Source organism: Pangasianodon hypophthalmus, chromosome 8, assembly GCF_027358585.1.
Source record: "Pangasianodon hypophthalmus isolate fPanHyp1 chromosome 8, fPanHyp1.pri, whole genome shotgun sequence".
Taxonomy (NCBI): Eukaryota; Metazoa; Chordata; class Actinopteri; order Siluriformes; family Pangasiidae; genus Pangasianodon; species Pangasianodon hypophthalmus.
Window position 1 is genome coordinate 3,332,559 of NC_069717.1, and position 21,481 is coordinate 3,354,039.

General features: G+C 37.9%; 1 protein-coding gene across 1 annotated transcript in view; it reads right to left on the reverse strand.

Moving 5' to 3' along the window:
* Nucleotides 1–21,481, reverse strand: part of adamts10 (ADAM metallopeptidase with thrombospondin type 1 motif, 10) — a 63,743-nt gene that overhangs the window by 31,500 nt on the left and 10,762 nt on the right. The window contains exons 3-9 of the mRNA XM_026928079.3: nucleotides 13,340–13,701; nucleotides 8,528–8,687; nucleotides 8,189–8,388; nucleotides 7,237–7,320; nucleotides 3,881–4,026; nucleotides 3,268–3,311; nucleotides 2,113–2,218 (exon numbers count right to left, since the gene is read on the reverse strand). Coding sequence (XP_026783880.1) covers nucleotides 2,113–2,218; nucleotides 3,268–3,311; nucleotides 3,881–4,026; nucleotides 7,237–7,320; nucleotides 8,189–8,388; nucleotides 8,528–8,687; nucleotides 13,340–13,701 — 1,102 coding nt within the window. The remainder of the gene's footprint in view (nucleotides 1–2,112; nucleotides 2,219–3,267; nucleotides 3,312–3,880; nucleotides 4,027–7,236; nucleotides 7,321–8,188; nucleotides 8,389–8,527; nucleotides 8,688–13,339; nucleotides 13,702–21,481) is intronic.

A 21,481-nucleotide genomic window follows, 5' to 3' on the forward strand; every position in this document is an offset into this window, starting at 1 on the left:
AAACACCAACAAGCACAAACAGACACCAACAAACATCAACATTTACCAAACACCAAAATTCACCAACAGACACCAGCATACACCAACTAACATCAACATTCGCCCAACACCAACATTCACCAACAAACATCAACATTTACCAAATACCAACATTCACCAACAAACACCAAAATTCTTCGTCAAACAACAATATTCTAGAACAAGCATCAACATTTACCAGCAAATACCAATGTTCTTTAAACACCAACATTCTCTAAGACAACTGACATTCTCCAACAAAATTCCAATACTGACCAACAAATACTATAATTCACAAACACCAACATTCACCAATGAACACTAATTATTCATCAAATAACACCACTATTAATCAAACACCATTTACCAACAAACACCATCATTCTCAATTACACACCAACCTTCTGCAACAAACACCCACATTCTCCACCATTCACCAACAAATACCAACATCCTTCATCAAAAGCATATATTCTCTAACAAACAAAATTTACTGACAAATACTAATATTCTCCTTTAAACACCAATATTCTAGAAAACACATTGACACTCCCAAACAAACACCAACACTGACCAACAAATACCAACACTGTCAACTAAACACCAACACACCAATATAATAAGTGCATCCATCATAAAACACCATTTACCAAAGAATACCAACTTTGTCCATTATGCACCCATATGCTTCAGCAAACACTAACATTGACTACCAATACCAACGTTCACCAACACCACCACATTCCATCCAACATTCTGATATTCACCAATGAATATCAAAGTTTTCCTTCAAAGACAAATATTGAATACCAGTATTCACCAACAAATACCACATTTGTCCTTCAAACACCAACAATCATCAAAGCATACATGTTCTCCAACATCAACATTCCCTAAGAACTACTAAAATTCTCTAACACACACACACACACACACACACCATTCTCCAACAAGCACCAAAATTCACCAATGAAAACCAACACTGTTCTTCAAACACCAACATTTACCAAAAGATCCACATCTCCAACACCAACATTCCCCAACAAATACTAAACTTCTCTAACACTGTTCTCCAACAGACACCCCTATTTTCCAACACTGACCAACAAATACCAACAAACTCTCCAGCAAAGTCCAACATTTTCTAACACACACCATTCTCCAACAAACAACAATATGCTCTAGCAGCCATTAACATTCTCCGTAATGATATTTGTTGCTACAGTGTTCAAAAATGAACCGACACCCTAAACAATCCAGTGTAAATATGGAAGAATGTTGTAGATACCTGAACATATCTGTGTGTGGTGGGTTTAAAAGGTTGGAATGGATTGTTACACATATACCTGTATGAAAGTTTAATGTTAATGCTCTTTTACGTTCCTGAGATAATTGGTCAAATATTAGGAGTCAGTGTTAGCAGTCTGAGAAGAACAGTACGTCTGAGATCGTTATAAGTGAAGATTTTATGCTTACACAAGTAATGAGTTATTTATCTCTGAATAAAAATGGCTGATGATTAATTATATTAATTTGATTATTATCTACAGTTTACAGAAATCAGTTCCGGTTCAGGATCAGACTAGGGGCAAATTCAAAAACAAGTCACTGTTGCAACTGTAACCAAAATAACTCTGTACATTTTAAAAGAAACTGAGTGAGCAAATATCCAAGAGATTCATTTCAATAAATCAACGCTAAGGTCAATCAGGTTCATGTTGAATAATACACTCCCTGATACACATGCCTTGATTTGTTCTGCAAGTGGCCACACGTGTGATGTGACACTTTAAAACCATGAGAGGAAGTTGATGAAGGTGTATTACAAACACCTTAATACTTGCTTACTAGTATTTAGAGTCTCCGCTACAACCCGTCTGAGATTTCGTGTCAGCTTTAGAATGGCTTAGCATTGGAACTGTCACAATCAGTAAATCAGTACACACTAGTTACGTATCTCTTCAATATACTGGAACAAACCGTTCGCTAGAGACTAAGCTCTGAGCAGGGACAACGAGGAGAGAGAGCTGGCACGAGGAAGAGCCAGAAAAATGGAGAGGAGAAGCAAAAATGCTGTTGGGAGATGAGACTCACGTGTGTCCAATCTCGTGAGCGATGGTGAATGCCGTGGCCAGACCGATGTCTTCATTTATACTGCAGCTTCTCTCCGGCTCACACATTCCACCAACCGGGGCCAGGCCTGACACACACACACACACACACACACAGACACAGAGGCTACTGAAGGTTCTAAAGACATCCAGCATTACACTCTTCCTACAAGCTACCAGGTTTAAACTCTGTCTAACACAACACATTATACTTGTTTGTATTATTACACTATTACACAATTATTACAATATGGGGATTAGTCATAACGGTAAGTAGTACTGATCTGGAATAAATCATGACCTACCACTCACTCTACAGTTCCCATATGTAGTCAATCAGCCAAGATATGTTTAGTGTTTCATGTTTGCTTCTTTAGTTTTGAACTGGAATTACAAGGTTAATGTAGCTAACTTGTAATAGAAGCCTGTTTCAAAGTGAGACTTACTGTGATTTTTAAACATGAACGAAACTTCATCATGTAGTTAAATGCTGTAGCGTTACGGAGGCGGCCATTTTGGACCACCAGGATAATTTTCTTACAATGTTGTACCAGTTGTAGCAGGAAGTGATGTGAATCATAATACAGTTTCACTTCAGATTGCAATGGCTATTTTAAAATCTATCTATTTTAATCATACATTTAAAACGGGGTGTGTGCGAATGTGTGTGTGGGATGAAATGGCGTCTATGGTGTATTGCGGCTACGTGCCCAGCCTTTTCGGGATAGGCTCCTGATCCACCGTGACCCTGACCAGGATAAATCGCTTACTGCAGATGACTGAATGAATGAATATTTAATTTGATTAACAGACTAGTATGTTAAGAATGTCATATAAAGCAAGACTATGGATATTTGAGCATATACTTATGGAAAAGATTTTGGGTGAGATAGACTTTATTTAGTCTTGCTTCACAAGTGCAAAGCTAGGAAAGAGAACACTGGACAGCAAACATGTCCAGGACGATCGACGACATATAGGGTAAAGGTGAAATTGTGTATATGTTTTTAAATAAACTTTTTCTTAAATTGAATTTTTACATATTTATTCATATACATGAAATATGTTTGATTTTGAAATGATTGTAATGTAATTTAATGAGAATAAGAGTCTGTCATCGTTCTGCACTGAGTCTTACCGAGTGTCCCACACGGCTTGTTCTTGTAGATGCAGATGTCATATCTAGAGCACAACACAATAAAACTTGAGCATACACAAAACCTGAAAAAAAGCACTCGAAGCAAACCAAGGGTTAAGACTGTACAATGTCCTGAAGCTCATCTCCCAGACAGGACAATAACAGGAAGTGAGGAACGCTAACGGCACTCTTTCCCAGACGCATTCTCGTTCTTTAGATAAAACACACACACGAACATACGCACATACAGTATCAAAAGCTGAAGGACTGTTTTCTGTAAATCGCTTGTTGTCCTAAATGACTCCATCCCTGATGCTTGAGTGTTTCCATGCTGAAGCTCTCCCTTAGGCTTGGCTAAACGCAACAAGATTTCAGACAGCTGTGCTGGTATGTGTGTATGTGTATGTGTTTTTGCGTGTGTATGTGTGCAATGATCCAGAGTGTTTTTTTTTTTTTTGCCAAACGCAAGGCTGAGATAAACAGATTCAAACTCCCCTTTGGCACAAATTGAGACATGTGAGAGAACAAATATTCAGTTAACCAGTTAAAGTGTCTATAACAGTTCAGCTCCTTCCCTGTGTGTGTGTGTGTGTGTGTGTGTGTGTGCTCTGACCTCGTGATGAGGACGGCCGTGTCGTGGGGTGCGATGCCGTTTTCAGGGATGGCGTTGCCATGGCCGTTGCTCTGCTGGATGGATTTCTGCCACTTACAGAAACTGTCTAAAGACTTCCCCGCATGGTGGTTGATCTCCAGAGTTGGCTGTGGATAAAAGAATAAGAACACAAAGAATAGATAACACATGAAATGATATAACTGACCTCAAGACATGTTTGGTCTCCATGATTTCTGTAAATGTTGAAAATATTATTTGGTGCTGTAAGCTCCAATTGGTGGTCAATTATTAAAACATGCTCACTGGAGATTTATTACCTTTGCAGGAAAAGAGAGTCTACCACAGTCATGTAAATTCATAATGCTTTAAATGAAGCTTCCAGTAACTGACATGCTTTCATTCAGTGTGACACAGCAGATTAAGGTTGCATGCGAGGATAACATAATCAATAATATCCATTAAATACAAATGTGTGACGATTTTCATGTCATTAGAGAAAATGAGAATTCCATCTGCGATATAAGAAATGATATAATCACTCCAGGAACCTCACAGTTAGTCACAGATGCAATATAATATTTTATTAAAGTAACAAGTCAATGCTGTATATTTAGCTCACGACATTACAATATCTAAAGAGTGATGACTGGGTCATGACATTTCTATTTTTGGATTAAAAAAACCATTAACACATTCACAGCTGCTTTCTTTCTTTCTCTCTCTCTCTCGCTCTCTCTTTCTCACTCTCTCCTTGTGTCCTGCCTCTCCTTGCCTCTTATTTTCTCACAATCATTCCTTACTGGCAGTTTTACTGGTCAGGGTTCGGTCACACTCGTAACCTGGGAATGCACACTGACATAACCCATAATCATCTCTCCCATCGTTCCCTGCTGTTTGTTCCTATGTGTGTGTGTGTTTGTGGGTGTGTGTATTTTACGTCTGAAATGCCCCCATACATGTACCATTCTGGATTCTGATTGGTCAGAAGGTGTTAATTAATTTTCTATAACAGCAGCTCTGACAGTAGTGCAGCTGCAAATCACAGGTTTATATTAATGCATTGATTCTAAAGCATTATCGTTTCTATAGTAACAGCTCATTCAGACAATCCAGGTAAACAGATTTTTTTAAAAAAATGTGTGTAATTATGAATATGAAAGTTTTCTCTAAGGAGATGTTTATTTAACATTTATGGAAGGAGTCTCCAGTGTCAACGTTCTGTGATAATTATTAGGAAAAAACTGAAACCTCAAGACACTTTTTTTTGTCTTATTAACTTCAAAAAGGGGAAAAAAGAGAGGCTGGTGAAGCAATGACTGTTTCAAACTGCCATAATGTAAGTGATAACTTATTTCAAGGGCATTCCACAACATTAAATGTAACTAAAAATGGGTAAAAATTGATTGATTGAAGTGTTTTATTCCTTACATACTATAACTCAGACACATTATTAAATAAATGACTTTGCTCGTGTGTGTTTCTGACTCTATATGTTCCCCTTCTTGTTTTCCTGTGCCTCTCTCTCCTCAAAGCTAAACACACACACACACACACACACACACACACACACAACCAGACAGGTTTATGAATCCAGCAGACTGATTTGTAGTTTGCATTCAGAGAGAGAGAGAGAGATTGAGAGAGAGAGAGCAGCTTTAGCACAAACCACACCCGTCGTCCTGTCGCCATACATAAATGTTTTAATGCACTTATTCATTGGCTTTTACACACATTTTACACACACAACAGCAACTGCAGTCATGAGTGCACCAAGTACAGCAGAACAGCAAACACACGAGACTGTCTGGAGCGACTCAACACAGGAAGGACACTAAGTCCACGAATTAACAAACAAGAAGCTCTTTGAGTGGGGCATAAACACCAGGGAATGTATTCGTTAAGCTTCCCTGAGTCCGAGGGCTGAGCGGGGAGCAGTGTGTGTCCATCCTAAACGACACCAATGATTCATTCTTATCTCTGAGTTTGTCCCATGGAGCGCCTGCTGATCACGACCCTTAAGATTCGAAAGGGATTCTTTACTATCCACAGTTGCGGGTGTTTAATCTCATGTCCAAGTCTCATTAATGTATAACTAATAGTTACATATTTTTAATTATTCCTTCTCTTGTTCTGTTGCCCCCCTGGGTAAGAAAAGAATGTTTTCATAATGCATTATGAATGTATTTATAATGTGTCATATACACACTACCTTATATATTGCATAATGCCTTGTATAAGCATGTATAGATTGTGGACACCTGACCATCACACCCATATGTGTCTGCTGAACATCCCATTCCAGATTTATTTTTGCTGTTATAATAAGCTCCACTCTTCTGGGAAGGCTTTCCACTAGATTTTGGAGCGTGGCTGTGGGGATTTGTGTTCATTCACACATAAGAGCATTATGTGTGAATGTTGGTGAGGAGGTCTGGGGTTCAGTCAGCATTCCAGTTCATCCCAAAGGTGTTCAGTGGAGTTGAGGTCAGGGCTCTGTGCAGGACACTCGAGTTCTTCCACTCCAACCTTAACACACCATGTCGTCATGGAGCTCGCTTTGTGCACAGGCGCATTGTCATGCTGTGAAGGGAAAGTTCCAGTGAAGGGAAACTGTAATGCTACAGCATACAGAGACATTCTGTACATTTGTGTGCTTCCAACTTTGTGGCAACAGTTTCGGGAAGAACTGGTCAGGTGTCCACATTCCCATAGCCATACCTGCACTTCGGAGAGGTAACATCTACTCCACTTCATATCAGGCTGTATCACACCACCCGTCGTGGATTGTTTTCCTCTGACAGCACTCCCTGTTGTGTTTTATTCCACACTTATAAACTAACTAACAGTAAATGACTGAATTGTGTAGTGGTTTTTGAATGTCAACCAACACTTTATATCTAAAGAACACTTTATGGTAGATCTATCAATCAATACAAAATAATAACATTCCAAAATAAGGTTAAAAAAAGATACAACAGTCTCAATCAGCTGGACCATAACGATAATTGTTTTTTTTTCTTCAAAGCAGTATACTATACTTATACTTCTTATATAAAAATCTTATGCCATCTCATTGGTTTGAGCGTATCATAAATCTTCCAGCATTCCCTGTAATCAAAATGAATTGACTCTTGAGATTGATTAGCCAGTTAGCTACCTATCGCTACTTAACGCTACCTAGCCTGTCACGGCACATTAGTCCTAGCAATCACTTCTGTACAATGTGTTATTCAATTAATGTTATTATTATTATTCAAAATATCATTCATTATTCATCAAGTTTCATGGAACTATCATACAGTGAACTGAATCATGGTGTGTGTGTGTGTGTGTGTGTGTGTGTGTCTGTGAGTTACCTGGTCCTCCATTAGTAGGATCAGTCGAGTCACCACGATGTTCACTGCGTTCCCCAGGCTAGAATCCTGGAACAGTTTGGCAACCTGACCTCCAGGGAAACAAGAAAAGACCAGTCTTTAAAAAGAGCCATCTCTCTGTCTCTCTCTCTCGCTGTCTCTCCATCTCTGTCTTTCTGTCTCCCTCCGTATGTCTCCCTGTGTGTGTCTCTCTCACTCTCTTTACCCCTCTGTAATATGTAAAGGTCGCTGACCTCGCTATAAACTCCGACACTTGAAGCTCTTTACAGTCTGTTGTAAAAACTGAACCATTATAGTATACAGTTTAGTTGACCTCAAATTTAACAAGACGTTCACTGATTCAAATCTTCAGCTAATCATTTTGGCAATCATAAACTGAATGAATGTTATTAGATTAGGGAAAACACTCAACTTTGCAGTGAAGGTCTGGGATTACTGAAAAGCTAAACAGCTTTCTCTAAAAAAAAGAGATTTTATTAGCTGAAATATAGGATACCCTAAAGATCTGTACGTCTCAAAAATAGTTCTCAGTCTTGCTTCAGTGTTTAATCTCAGCTGGATACTGCAGATTTGTAGCTAAGAGCTGCTGCTGTAATCATAAAAATTGTCCTGTGCTAATCCCAGAACTCTTATTCACTACTGAAATTCCTGTAAACACACTCAGTACCGTTTGTCTTTACTCTTCTACACCTGTATACTGTAATGATTTATAATTACACTATCCGGTGTCACCCAGAAGAAGCTTCCATTTTGAGTCTGGTTCCTCTCAAGGTTTCTTCCTCAAGTCGTCTTAGGGAGTTTATTCTTGCCACTGTCACCTCTGTGGTATGTTCGCTAGGGATCTACAGCTAGACTTAAAGGTAAAGGAGTCTATAAAGTAGCTAAATCTAGTTGGCAACACTGTTTTCATGGAACCAGGAGATTTTAAACTTACAATATTCATGACAGCCAGAATGTACTGCTCGATGTCACGCCTCCCGTGGTATGACACCATCATCTTATCAGCCACCACCAGTGTCTCTACATAGCGCTCGCGGCTAACCGAGCGTTTCAGTGGCAGCTGGCCACGGCCCATCTGGTTGGGCGGTTTAATCGTTCTCTGCCACCAATCGAAGCTTTTGCTTGGTTTCTCATCTGAAACAAAAAAAACATGCTTTACTCTTTCATGCTGATAGCAACAACAGCTTCACTGAGTTTCTTAAACAACATCATATCAATAATTGGACTCGGTATTCTTCGCATTCTTCAGCATTTATAAGAATTGCTATCTTACCGATGACTCCACAGGACTGGTCCATGTAGAGATGTCGCAGAGACGATCTCTTGTACACTACATGGGGGCGCTCTTCTTTCCCATCCATACTTGTCTGGTTTTCAGCAGAAACCAAAGGTTCAATGAGGTATTCCTCTCCACTAGCTACGATCACCCCCTGCTGCAAGAGACAAGGAGTCAAATATTAACCCTGCAAATGAATCCCACATAAATGAGAAATGTCTTAAAGACAACCTACAATCAAAATGGACCTCTTTTTAGCTTGTTACTTTCAGTCCCCAGCCATATGGTGGACATATCATTAGTATCATTACTTAAAATATTTTATGTCCCAGTGCTCTTTAACCTCACACCTGTGTTGCCCGTAAAAAATGCTCTAATACCAACATCTGATTTCAGTTGATACTGTGTGATGTAATCATTGTACATTGTCACGATAATGAACAGATGACAGCAATCAGGATGTATTTCACGATTAATGATATTATAGCAATTATAGCAAAGCACACTGTGAAACTATCACACCGGAACTACAGCATCTTCCTACAAGTACCTCATAAAACATCGTAAACATAAAACTCAGCAAGAGGAACTCATTGCTAGCAGCACGCAACAACAGCAAAAGCTGGCTCGGAGAGAAAAAAAATGTCTACAGACAACAATCTTGATCATCAGCCATTGTCGATTATTGACAACGAGGGATTCTGGCATAATCAAAAGAATTTATTCGATTCGAAGTAACTAATGTAGCTAATTAATGCACTTTGTGTAAAATCAACCTAAAGAACGTTATAAAGAAGAGTCATGAACATGCATGTGTGCGCTTTTCATAGCCACTATTTAAACCAGGAAAACATAAACAGAGCTAAACAACATGCTCCATGATACCCCCGATTGATTAACACTACGTAGCTTTCTTATTTTGGTTTCGGTATCGGTATCAACAAGTACCAAAAAACATGTACTCGTACTCATACTTGGTTTGAAGCAATTGATCGAGGCATCTCTAAGGGGTGAGTGATGTAACAAAAATAACTTACTTATACTTATCATATCATTATATATCATCTAACAAAATTATGTAATATCATATAACAAGACATATTTACAGTATGTATTATTGAATACAACAACCTGCCAGCAAAAAAGTAGTGTTACATTAAACAATGTAAAAAAAATATTTCAGTGATGTTTTAGAGACTAAAATTAAATACTGTAAATGAGGAAAAATGAAAGAAAAAATCTGTAAAAAGAAAATATTATCCATTTACAATTTTAAAGATTTGAAACAGTAGAATATCTTAACAAAAATCAGCTGCTTATAATCAGTTTGTGACAAAAATGTAAAAATGTGTAAAATGTTAACATATTACAATTTTAGAGATTTAAAACAGCGCAAAACTTCAAACCAACTGCTTCCAATATGAGATTGTAAAAAACAGATTTACAACTATACAAGATTTTAACAACAAATCAACAATCAGTCTGTAAAAAAATGTAAAAATGTTAACATTTTACAATTTCAATTATTTAAAACTGTACAAAATTTTAACATCTACTTCCAATTAGTTTGTAAAAAAAAAAAAAAAAAAAAAAGTAAAGTAGCACAAAACTTCCCAATACTTTGTAACTGTAAAAAAAAAATTATGTAAGAAATTATTAAAAAAATTATACAGGTATATCACCATACCCACGATAACTAACAAAAGTGTACTGTGACATAATTTATCACAATATCAATATTATATCATCACATCGCCCAGTTCTTTGAAACCCTATTCAGGGTATGGCAGCTTCCACCAAACCCATAGATACCCAGGACATTGTGTCAGTAGTAGCTGGTGTCTCTCCTTCAGTCCCTCATTAACCCGAGCTGAAAGTGGATCTAAGTGCGTGTAAATAAGCGGGTATTAGTCTTGGCTCTGTAGGCTCTTGTTTATGCAGGTGTATTGCTGGCGCAGGTCGGTAATGAGCATGCCACAACACGCTGCTCGAAACCAAATCCATCATTAGGATCCAAAACACCTGTTTGTGGAATGAAGTAATAAATCAGCTGGCACCGGGTACGAAGCCACAAGAACAGCTGTATGTATCACAGCCCCCCCAAAAAGTGCTCTCTCTCTCTCTCTCTCTCTCTTTTACAAGAGAAGGATGAAGATGGAAAAGATCATCATATCATCCTGCAGGAGCGATGGCTACAGTTTCAAGGATAGGAGGGTTGGTAATTAATACCACATGTCCTTAATACCGCATAAAAAACTGAGAAGAATAAGCGCCCTTGTGTTGTCAGGCTGATGAAGTTGTGCTGCTGACAATCTGAACTGACACTTTAAGCGATTCCAACACGAACATTTCTGGTCGTGTCTCATGTTGTTGTATGTCTGCTTGGTTGTTAGCACTAGGCTAGATTTTCATGAAAAAAAAATAAATAAATAAAAAAAGCTACACTGCAGAATTGAGCTGAATTTAGCTGATGTAACCAAAAATCTTTTCATTCATAGACTTTGAGTCTACTTCATTGTCTTTGAGACCACTTAGGAAAGTCTTTAAATAGGAAGAAGGAAGTCATTGGCACTGATCTATGCATATGCCTATATAGCAAGCTAGCTAGCAACCTGACAGGATTTCTGGAGAATTTTTCTGTCACTGCTAACAGCAGCAAGCTAACTAACATGAGCTAACCAGACAAAATGTTTAAGATATTTTTTGAAGTCAATTTTCATTACCAACTGTAGCCAGCTAGTTAATATCAGCCAAAGAGACAGAATGTTTGGAGAATATTTCAGTCATTTTAACAAATGTTTACTCTAAACCCCTAATGGCAGACAGCTACTCTACACAGGAATTTTTCAGTCATAATCAAGGATGCTAACATGAGCTATACAGAAATAATGCTGGCTAACATGAGCTATACAGACAGAGGGAGGGTTTTTGAGGGATTTATCAGTCATTCACAAATGTTTGCTAACACTATACATCTATCTAATATGCTATATAGAATTTATGACTGGTTTTTCAATTATATTCACAAATGTTTACAATCTTCCTTGCTAATTTGGGAGAGCTAGCTAACATGAGCTATACAGGGAGAACTTTTGGGAGATTTCTCATTCATATCCACAAATGTGTCTAGTCTTGCCTGTTAATACTAGACATTTAGCTAACTTGAGCTAACCAGACAGAATATATGAGGGATTTTTCAGTCATATTCACAAATATTAACAATTTAAAATGCTAAAGCTAGACAGTAAGCTAACATGATAGTTGAGAGTTTCTGAGGATATTTTAATCATATTCACAAATGTTTACAATCTTTACTGCTAATGCCAGACAACATCGAAGTCATTTTTATAAATGGTCAATCTTCACTCCTAACTTGCCACCTAGCTGCTAAAGCTTGACAGCTAGCTAATATAATCTATACGGACAGAATTTGCAAGGTATTTTTCAGTCATATTCCAAATGTTTACAATTTTTACTGCTAATGCTAGACAGTTAGCTAACATGACCTATACAAACAGAATTTCCAAAAGATTTTTTAACATCAGGTTCACAAATTTTATAATTCTAATGTTATAACAAATGTTAGGCAGCTAGTAAACCTGAGCTATGCAGACAGAAGACTTTCATATATTTAAAAAAGGTCATTCTTCACTGCTAATTCTAGCCAGTTAGTTAATATCTTCACTGCTAATGCTAGAAAGCTAGCTAACATGATCTAATCACACAGAATTTTTGAGGGAGTTTTAGGTCATACTCAGTCATATTCAATTGTTCACAACCTAGCTAGCTAATATAATCATACTTATCGAAGAAAATCTAAGAAAACCTGCAGTATGCCGTCTGCAAACAGAGCTTTGATGAAATGAGCGAGCTGTGTTAGAGTCGGGAAAACACTGAAGCGTAAAGTCGTGAAGTGCTGAGTTCCCCTGGGACCGGATTCGGAAACATTAAGTGATGCTTTAGTGTTTAACACCCTCAACACACCTGGTTCAACTCTAAGCAGCAATTATTAGGTGCTTCAGGAGCCGTGTGGTTTGTTACGCTACATCCCAACTGTAGTGTGCAGGGTTTGAGTCATACCAGGTGGGTAGGTCACAAATCATGACCCCTTAGCAAGAAGTCAAGCAAGAAGTCAAGTGGAGAATTTACTATCAGTCCTGCAGCATAAGGTTCAGAAATACTCAAAGTGACCTGATTTTAGTTTTCACTAGGGCTATAAGAAGACAGGCAGTTGAAATAAAGGTTTTAGACGCATCCTATTTAACCAGCAAAAAGTGCATGAAATCAAACGTTCCAGTTCCACGCTGAATGTATGCAACTCAGTTTAAACCAGTCACATTGGCTTTTATGCATTTTTTTCATCATTTGCTATGTGGCTTCTTTACTCTTAAAATTTTTGAACCAAAACACTGACAAAACTTAGCATAAAGGCCGGTCAGAGAAGCGAGGAACTAATCCTGGAGCAACAAGAGGTGGCCTTATTTATTCATTCTGGTTAGGGTTGTGGTATATCTGGAGAATATCCCAGAACACTGAGCTCAAGGGAAGTGGTGGGAACTGGCAGCTGACCAAATTGGGAAGAAAATGGTAAAATGGTCCAAAAGTTGAATGTAAGACAGTTTAAGACAACAAACTGAACAGTTTTATACAAACTGAACAGTGCAGGACTGGTTTAGTATTAAAAAGTCAAAGTGGATTATCTTGTGTTATGATATAGAAATGATAGCACAAGTGCATTAGCTTGATGACTGAAAAGTTTTACAAACATACTGGATTCAAGATACGACTCACACCTATGCAAGTTCTTACCAGGCCATTGCAGTTACTGAGGGCCACAGTGCTGGACTGGGGCTGGTGCTGCAGATGCCCCACATACTGGCAGCTGGAGGAGTATGGGTGACTCCACGCCAGTCTGCCCTTCCTCCAGTACTCGACGCGGAACTTGCGGGACAGAAGGCCGCTCTGCAGCGTGAGGTTCAGGAAGAGGCTGGTGCTTGGTGTGGACAGCTGGTAATAAAGCTGCGGCTCAGGAACCTCCTGTTTCGTCTCGGTGCTCCGCCGATGCCGTCTGTGCCTGTCTGAGGCCTCGCCATCGTACAGCGACTCGCCTCGAGGGCCAACGCGGATCGGGACGGCGATCTCATAGTGAGCCAGAGTGGAGAGGAATGCAGCTGGAGATGAACAGGAACAAGTAGGAGATCAGTGGAATAACAGCAGGAGTAAATTTATATGTATAGTAAGCCTATTTCTAGATGTTCTCTAATAACAAGCTGAAATTGTGCTGTTCTATTGACAGATAATTTTGCTATTTTCTAGAAAAAATTCTTAAAATAATTGAAAACAAAACACTTGAAATGAGAAAACATCTAGAAGCAGGATTTATGATCTTATAAATGTTTTGTCATAAACTAATAATAAGAAATATTAGATTTAATATAATATATTTATATATATATTTATAATATATAATATATTTAAGATTTTTACTTGCTAAGATCATTTGTCCCATGTCAGAAAACTTATTTATAGCTCTGATAGCACTGACACTGGGGACTCCTTCCATAAATGTTAAATAAACGGCTCTTTACAGAAAACTTCACCACATCAGCAATTGCACACATTTTTAAAATCCATTTATTTGAAGCGTCCATCATACTTCCAACATATTAGAATTGGAGCATTAATATAAACCTGTGACTTCTGTCAGAGAAAGTAATCAACAGTTTCTGACCAGTCAGAATCAAGCACTCAACAGATATGACTAAATCCATATAGAAATAAAACCTGAGCATCTGAGTGGTGTTTCTGGCATTTGGCAGTCTACTTAGCAATTACCAATACGAACTTAACCACATGCGTCAGAGTCCACAGCTAACTGTCCAAAGGTCTGAGAGTTAACTGTTTCCACAGAAACCCTGAAATTGTATACTTCCTGCTCTCCATTGAGTTACTCTATAAATAGTGCATGCTTAGCACCAATGGGTGAGGTCACCTCTGAAACCCCCAGCTGCCCAACTCGTTGCTTTCCTTAATGGGTGTAGATGCTAACATGCTATCCACTGGCTCTGGAATGAAATAAAGACGTTGGCTTGTGCTCACTCATCAGAGCCAGTTTAAAATAAGTCCTGAACAGGACAACCAGAAAATTCTTCTTTCGGGAAGCAGAACAAAATGGACAAAGGCAGTGTGAGCTCTCCAAGGCCTGACTTGTTAAGGCTTTGTAAAATCTCTTGACTTGCAGAGAAAATGTGTGTAGTGTTTGTATTCTCAGCTCTGGAGTGATCCAAGATCAAGCTATCCATGCTGTAGAAGTGGAAAAAATGTCAAAGCCTATATCAGAAACTCTCCAGAAAATCGGATAATTTTTTTTATTTCATGCTGTACATAGTGTTTCACAGTGAGACATTTTACAAAGAACCTTAGAAGACCTTAGACGTCTAAGCCTTACTGGCTGTATGGGCATATCTTTATAGTTTGACTTGTAACTTGGTGATATAGTACACTCAGGGGTTAAACTAGGATTTGGAAGTGGCGAGATCTACAGATTTCATGGCAATATGGTTAAAACAACTTTTAGGTATATCTGTTTCTGTTAGCTATTAGCTAACTATGATTAGATGTCCAGATTTACATTTTCACTGGTTCTTGTTGATACGTGATAGGTATCTGATAGATATATGAAGCACACAGTACATGAAGCACATGAAGGAAGGGTGTAAAAAAAAAAAAAAAAAGACATCAGGGACTGATTTTTATTGTTTTGCTACTCATACCTTGATGAAAATAGCCACAGGCTAAGCATGCCAATGTAATAAGCCAATTCAGTGATAATAATAATAATAATAGTAATAAATATCACCAATTCAAAACTACCAAAAAATACAAAACAATGTCAGCAGTTGGATTTTGTAATTTGGTGTTGGTGAAGGGAATTATTTATTACTGTGCTGAGTATCACAGTAAATTATTATCATACATTGAGATTATAATTCACAGGATATAGAAAGAAACATTTGATTCGAAAGACGTTTAAGAAATAGACACAGCACATAAAGAAGTACAGAATTTGAAAAATGTAAATAATTTGACACCAATTTGGATAGATCGCAATTGTCATGAATTCGCCCTCTCAGCATGTGATGCTGTCCTGTTATTGGTTTGTTCCCCAGATGTGTGCGCCTGTTCTGTGTTTAGCCCCTAATTAGTTTGGCTTCTTATACTGCTGTTTCTTTGTCTCATTACCTAATCGTACTGTGCATTTTTCTGTCGTCTGTCGTCCTTGTTTTCCTGTTTCGGTGTAAGTCTGCTTTTTTCACTCGTTCTTGTTTTCGACTTTTAATATGGATTAACCCAGTTTATTGTTGTCTAACTGTTCTTTGACCTACAATATGGACTATAAATTTTGTGCATTTGTGGAATAAAGAACTCACTGATGTCCTGCCCCTCACTACCATACGTTCCAGCACTAAAAATTTAAAGAACTAATAAAAATAATTGGAAGCCATTTTCACAATTTGTGCCCAAGCTAGAGAAGGATAACTGCTACAGACTAACATCCAGTGTCCTCAAGGTATTCAATGGAATATTTATTCCTCTGATTGGCTAACAGGGATGTATAATGGTCAACTGTCTGTCTTGGCTGAATCATCTGCCCAGTGAAGAAATTTATAGAACATGGCCATTGACCATTAATGTAGCTATAGACCAAGCTTTGGATTTCACAGGAAAGTCTAAAACACATATTGAAAAAAATTCCACTTCTTAAGCCTGATATAGAATGATATACAATGTGTGCTAATATGTAAAATTTTAGAGTTTAGAGAAAACATGTTTGTTCCTATAATTGTACCCTTTGGTACTCCATATTAGGAACAGGTCTTCACTATCCTTCAACATCTGCTTGGTCCAGATGTGCCTCTGTATTGCCTCATTCCTATTTAAACCACTTAAGCAGCCTGTTAATGTGCTTTAAACACAAACCGAAAGAAAGTGATGACATTAGCTCACTTTCATGTCACAATTCATAAAGGATCACGACTCAGAGCTCATGTTGAAAACATGTCTTCGGCCTGTAATAATCTAACCAGAACAGGCCATCCTGATCTGATTAGATCTGCTTCAAGTTTTAACATGTGGTTTCATTGGGTTTTCAGCACCTCTGTGGTGGGGAGACCAAGCGTGACCGTCACTGAGCTCATATCTGACCTAATGCTCAGATTGCTTCATTAATTTCATCTGGAAGCACCATTTTGATCCAAAGCAACATTAATTTCTTTATTAAAGACATGCTTATTCATCACTAGTCCCCCTTCCATTCTCTTTGTCATCTGTTTTTCAGTGTAATGACAGGGAATAGACCAGGTGGAGTAGTGTAGCTCCCCTGAGGGTTAAATACAGTGCAGTGAACACAGTCTTTCTGTGTTATATAAATTACACTGCCACTTTATATCTGTACACTGTGAATTCTAATTGACTTCCTAAAGTTTATATTAGAAAGCTTTTACAATTCCAGAAAATTATAGTACCTTAGTTCTGCTTAGATTGCACTAACACTAAGTTCTGACAATTATTGAGCACAAATGTTCTTATACAGGATAAAAATGTATCCATTACATAATATAACTTGTGTTATAGCATTTATAAACTGTCGTTCCTTCACCACTCTTTTTTCTATTTCGTGAAGTTAGCAAGAAAAAACTTTGCACCTTGTAATGTTAACAAGAAACCGTAAACTCCTCTATCCTGGAGACATTCCAGTGTCAGAAAACTTAGAGCTTTACCTCTGAGTTTTGCAAAGTGCTGACACTGGAGACTCCTTCCAAAAATTCTAAAAAGTAAACACCATATCAACAATTACATGTTTTTAATCCATTTCTGTGGAGCATCTGCTACACAAATCCCTAAGACAATGTAGCAGAACGAGCACATTAATATAGACCTGTGGCACTACTGTCAGAGCTGCTGTTCTAGAAAATGAATCAACACCTACTGACTAATCAGAATCAGGAATTTAAGAAATCAGGAATTGCTATAAAATTATACACATAAGAGCCTGGTCAAAAAAAAAGAATCAGTATCATCTAAAGTATAATATTAATCTCAAATTCAGAACTGTTGGCAGAATAAAATTATTTTAATTGTACACAAGTGATCTATAAGAGGTCGCAATTCTATACGTGTTTTTATATATTTAGTCACTTTCACCTTGAGCACTTTACACAGAGCAATTTCCTGAAGCAAAATGAGGTCAAGGGCCACCAGAGAGCAGGAACCCTCCAGTTCCACATGATCTAATTGAGCTTGTGAATTCCACCAATCACATAAACCAGCCAACTACAATAAAAAATATTATCCATAACCATACAACTTCCCCTCATTAAAAGACGTTAACACACACCTAGCTTCCGGACCACCACCACCACCACTACCACCACACACCCATAACGCTCTCTTAACTAAACATTCAACTACAATGAACGGAAAGGCCTCTCCCTGCTCACATAGGGAAGCCCATTTATTTATTAAAGGCTTTTGATCTTTCCTCTAATCTCTGTGACGAGGCCCAGGGGAGATGCAGGATACCCCCATTATTCTCCCATAAAATCAACAGACAGAGAGGCCCATAAAACACTAAAAGCACTCACCTTTGATTCAAACACACTCACTTTAGTTTACATTACAGGGCCTGAAAGGGAAAAAGCCCTTAATTAAACGTGGAAGTGGAAAATAAAGGGAAATTTGATTAGAGGCTCTTTTTGCTGAGGAAGGAGAATTAGTCAAAGATCCGGGCCATTCTGATCCTGAATGTGAAAGGAACACATGGGCAAGCTGATAAACTTCAGCGGACTAACTGTAACGAAAAGAAAAAAAAAGAAAAAAAAATTCAAAGGAGGTGCAGGGTTCAAACGACAGCACTGTGGGTATATCTGCTTTTAAATGTATATGTTTGCCTAGTTGGTTTAGCTAGTAAAGCTCTTGAAAAGACTTACTTGGAAAACCCCATTTTACACAAGCTAGAATTAAACTTGGCAGGCAAAAGTCCAAAAAGACTTTTTTCCAAAAAGGCCAAAAAGTCCAGAAGAAGTCCAAAGGGGAAAAAAAAACAACAAAAAAACAAAAAACTAAAGCCCACATGAACAAGTTAGTTGTGTAGCTAGTTAGCCTACTCTGGTGTAATGTTCATTTTAGCATTAAAATTTATCTGTAGTAGACAACATAAGTCATTTCACATAACACCATCAAGCAGGTTTGTTGTTGTTGTTGTTGTTTTATAACTTTTTGCAAATGTACATACCCCTGGATAAATATGAACTCATTCGTTCATTTATGTCTTATCTAGCAACATGAGCTAAGCCAACTAGCTTGTAATAACACAGGCAAGCTAGCTAACTTTAGGCTATTGCACTGTGTAAAGCAAAGCCAAGCTCTATAAAAAGCTACATATCACTAAGCTGTGTGAAACAGAGCTAGGCTCCATAGCAAACTAGCTAACATTACGCTAATACACTGAATGAACCAAAGATAAGCTCCATAGCAAGCTAGCTAACTACAGGCTAACTGTTATGCCCTCATAGCGCACACACAACCAAGACATTGCTGCCACTACACATCTCAATCACATCATATGCAGCTTCTTAATTGGAAAGATGTCTCCATAATGTCATTTTGTAAAATATTCCTCTGTTCATAGCTTTAAATAAGTTGTAATATTTATTCGGTAGCCGGTGGTAGTTAGTCAACGACACCAAAGAAAAAGTTTTCTTCACAGTATTTACTCTATGATATTGTGTAAAATAATATAGCCAGGGTTGCTAGCAAGTAAGCTAACATTAGACTACTTATGATACTACTCATAGTGTAAACAAGTAGCCAGGGTTGCTAGCAAGTTATCTCACATTCAATTAAATATGATATTGTGTATAACTGTAGCCAGGGTCACTAGCAGGTTAGCTAGCATTAAACTATCTATGACACTGGGTAAAGCAGTAACCAAGGTTGGTAGCAAACTAGCTAACATTCAGCTAACTATGAGTGTAAACTAGTAGCCAGAATCACTAGCAGGTTAGCTAACATTCGACTATCGATGACACTGGGTAAAGCAGTAACCAAGGTTGGTAGCAAACTAGCTAACATTCAGCTAACTATGAGTGTAAACTAGTAGCCAGAGTCACTAGCAGGTTAGCTAATATTCGACTAACTATGATATGGTGTAAACTAGTAACCAAGGTCATTAGAAAAGTAGCTAACATCAGCCTATTATATATTGTAAACCAGTAGACAGGGCTATTAGCAATTTAGCTAACATTAGGGTAACTATTATATAATGTAAACTAGTAAACAGGAGTAGCTAACTTTGAAATAGTGTAACCCAGTAGCCACTAGCTAACATTCAACAAACCATGCTATAGTGTAAACTGCAGTGTAACATAAGGCTAAATACTGCAGTTTATAAATCAGTACCCAAGGTTGTTAGCAAGTTAGCTAATATTAGACTAACTAGGATATAGTGTACATATTGCTAGCTAGGGTCACTAGCAGGAAGTCTGAATCTCAGACGTGTGATAAAGCGAGACTGAGCTACAGGGTGGGAATTGGAAAAAATGACTAAATTGAGTGCTAATAATTTCTATTTTTACCTGGCTACAAATATTTTCTGCATATTTATAACACGCTTAGTATAATTTTTGCATTTCTCCTCACAGTAAGTACACTTGTCTGGAAAAAGAAAGGAGCTGATCCTAAATCACTACTTTTACTCGGGAACACTTGATGAATATGACTCACTGTTCCTGGAGAAAGCAAGGAAAACAGCAGCCATCTGTCTGCCTGCTTGTCTGTCTGCCTGCTTGTCTGTCTGCCTGTCTGTCTGTCTGTCTGTCTGCGTGTCTGGCCCTCTCTCTCTCTCTCTCTCTCTCTCTTTCAGATGTCCAACAGCTGTATCCAGTCACGGCTGATCCCAGGCTCGTGGAAGAGCGTATGCATATCTGCGTGTCAGGTTTAGAAAGTCTTTCTTTCTTGAACGGAGGCCACCGTAACCACAGGACTCCTGTCCATAGCTCCAGACGAGCCTATTCATAACTCTGTGTGCAATCCTGTCTCTGTTTTTGTCCGTCTCGTGGGGAACCATCGCACGCTTAAGTTATAAAACCATGAAATGCCTGTCTGAGCCTTAGGTTACACACACACTCAGTGCAGCTCTTTATTAACCGCTACATGACACAATGCTGGTAGCATGATGGCTAACCTCATTAGCTATTTAAAGGACAAAGAATATGGAAGTAAAAACAGAACTCGAATGCCAACCATGCCATGTCTACATATTTGTCCCCTTACTTGTTTAAATTAGAAAAAATAATGGACCAAAAGCCTGATTTCACAACAAAAATGTTATTTCATTAAATATTATATACTACAGACTCTCTGTTCACACAAATATCACAAGTAATTTTTGATGCGTTCCAGCTACAAAGTGGTACAAAATATGGACACCTCCATGAAAGGGTGTCTGTGTTAGCAACAAGCTAGCCAGCTAGCATTAGTGATCATGAGTTCATGCTGTACTTACTTTCTCAAAACAGAGAACTATACAGTCAATGTTATAGATTTAACCAAATAATAGGACTGCGGTTATTGACACTAAAGTAAATACTACTATAAACACATTTACAGTAATGAAGTGATACTTTATTTACTGAATATTTATTTACATTCTGAATCTTTGAGTCCAACTTTTCTTACTGTATATGTTGGATTACACATTAACAGGACATTAAACGTCGCTGAAAATGAATAAAGAAGTGAGGTTCGTGGATTTTTTTGTTTGATTTTAGGAGCTAAGAGTGAAACGATTATCAACAATTATCACTTATGTTTGAGACCGCTGAAATATTTTCTCCTTTTAAACACCATTGTAACTGCGCTAGCAATAACAATGCCCCCTGTGATGAAAAC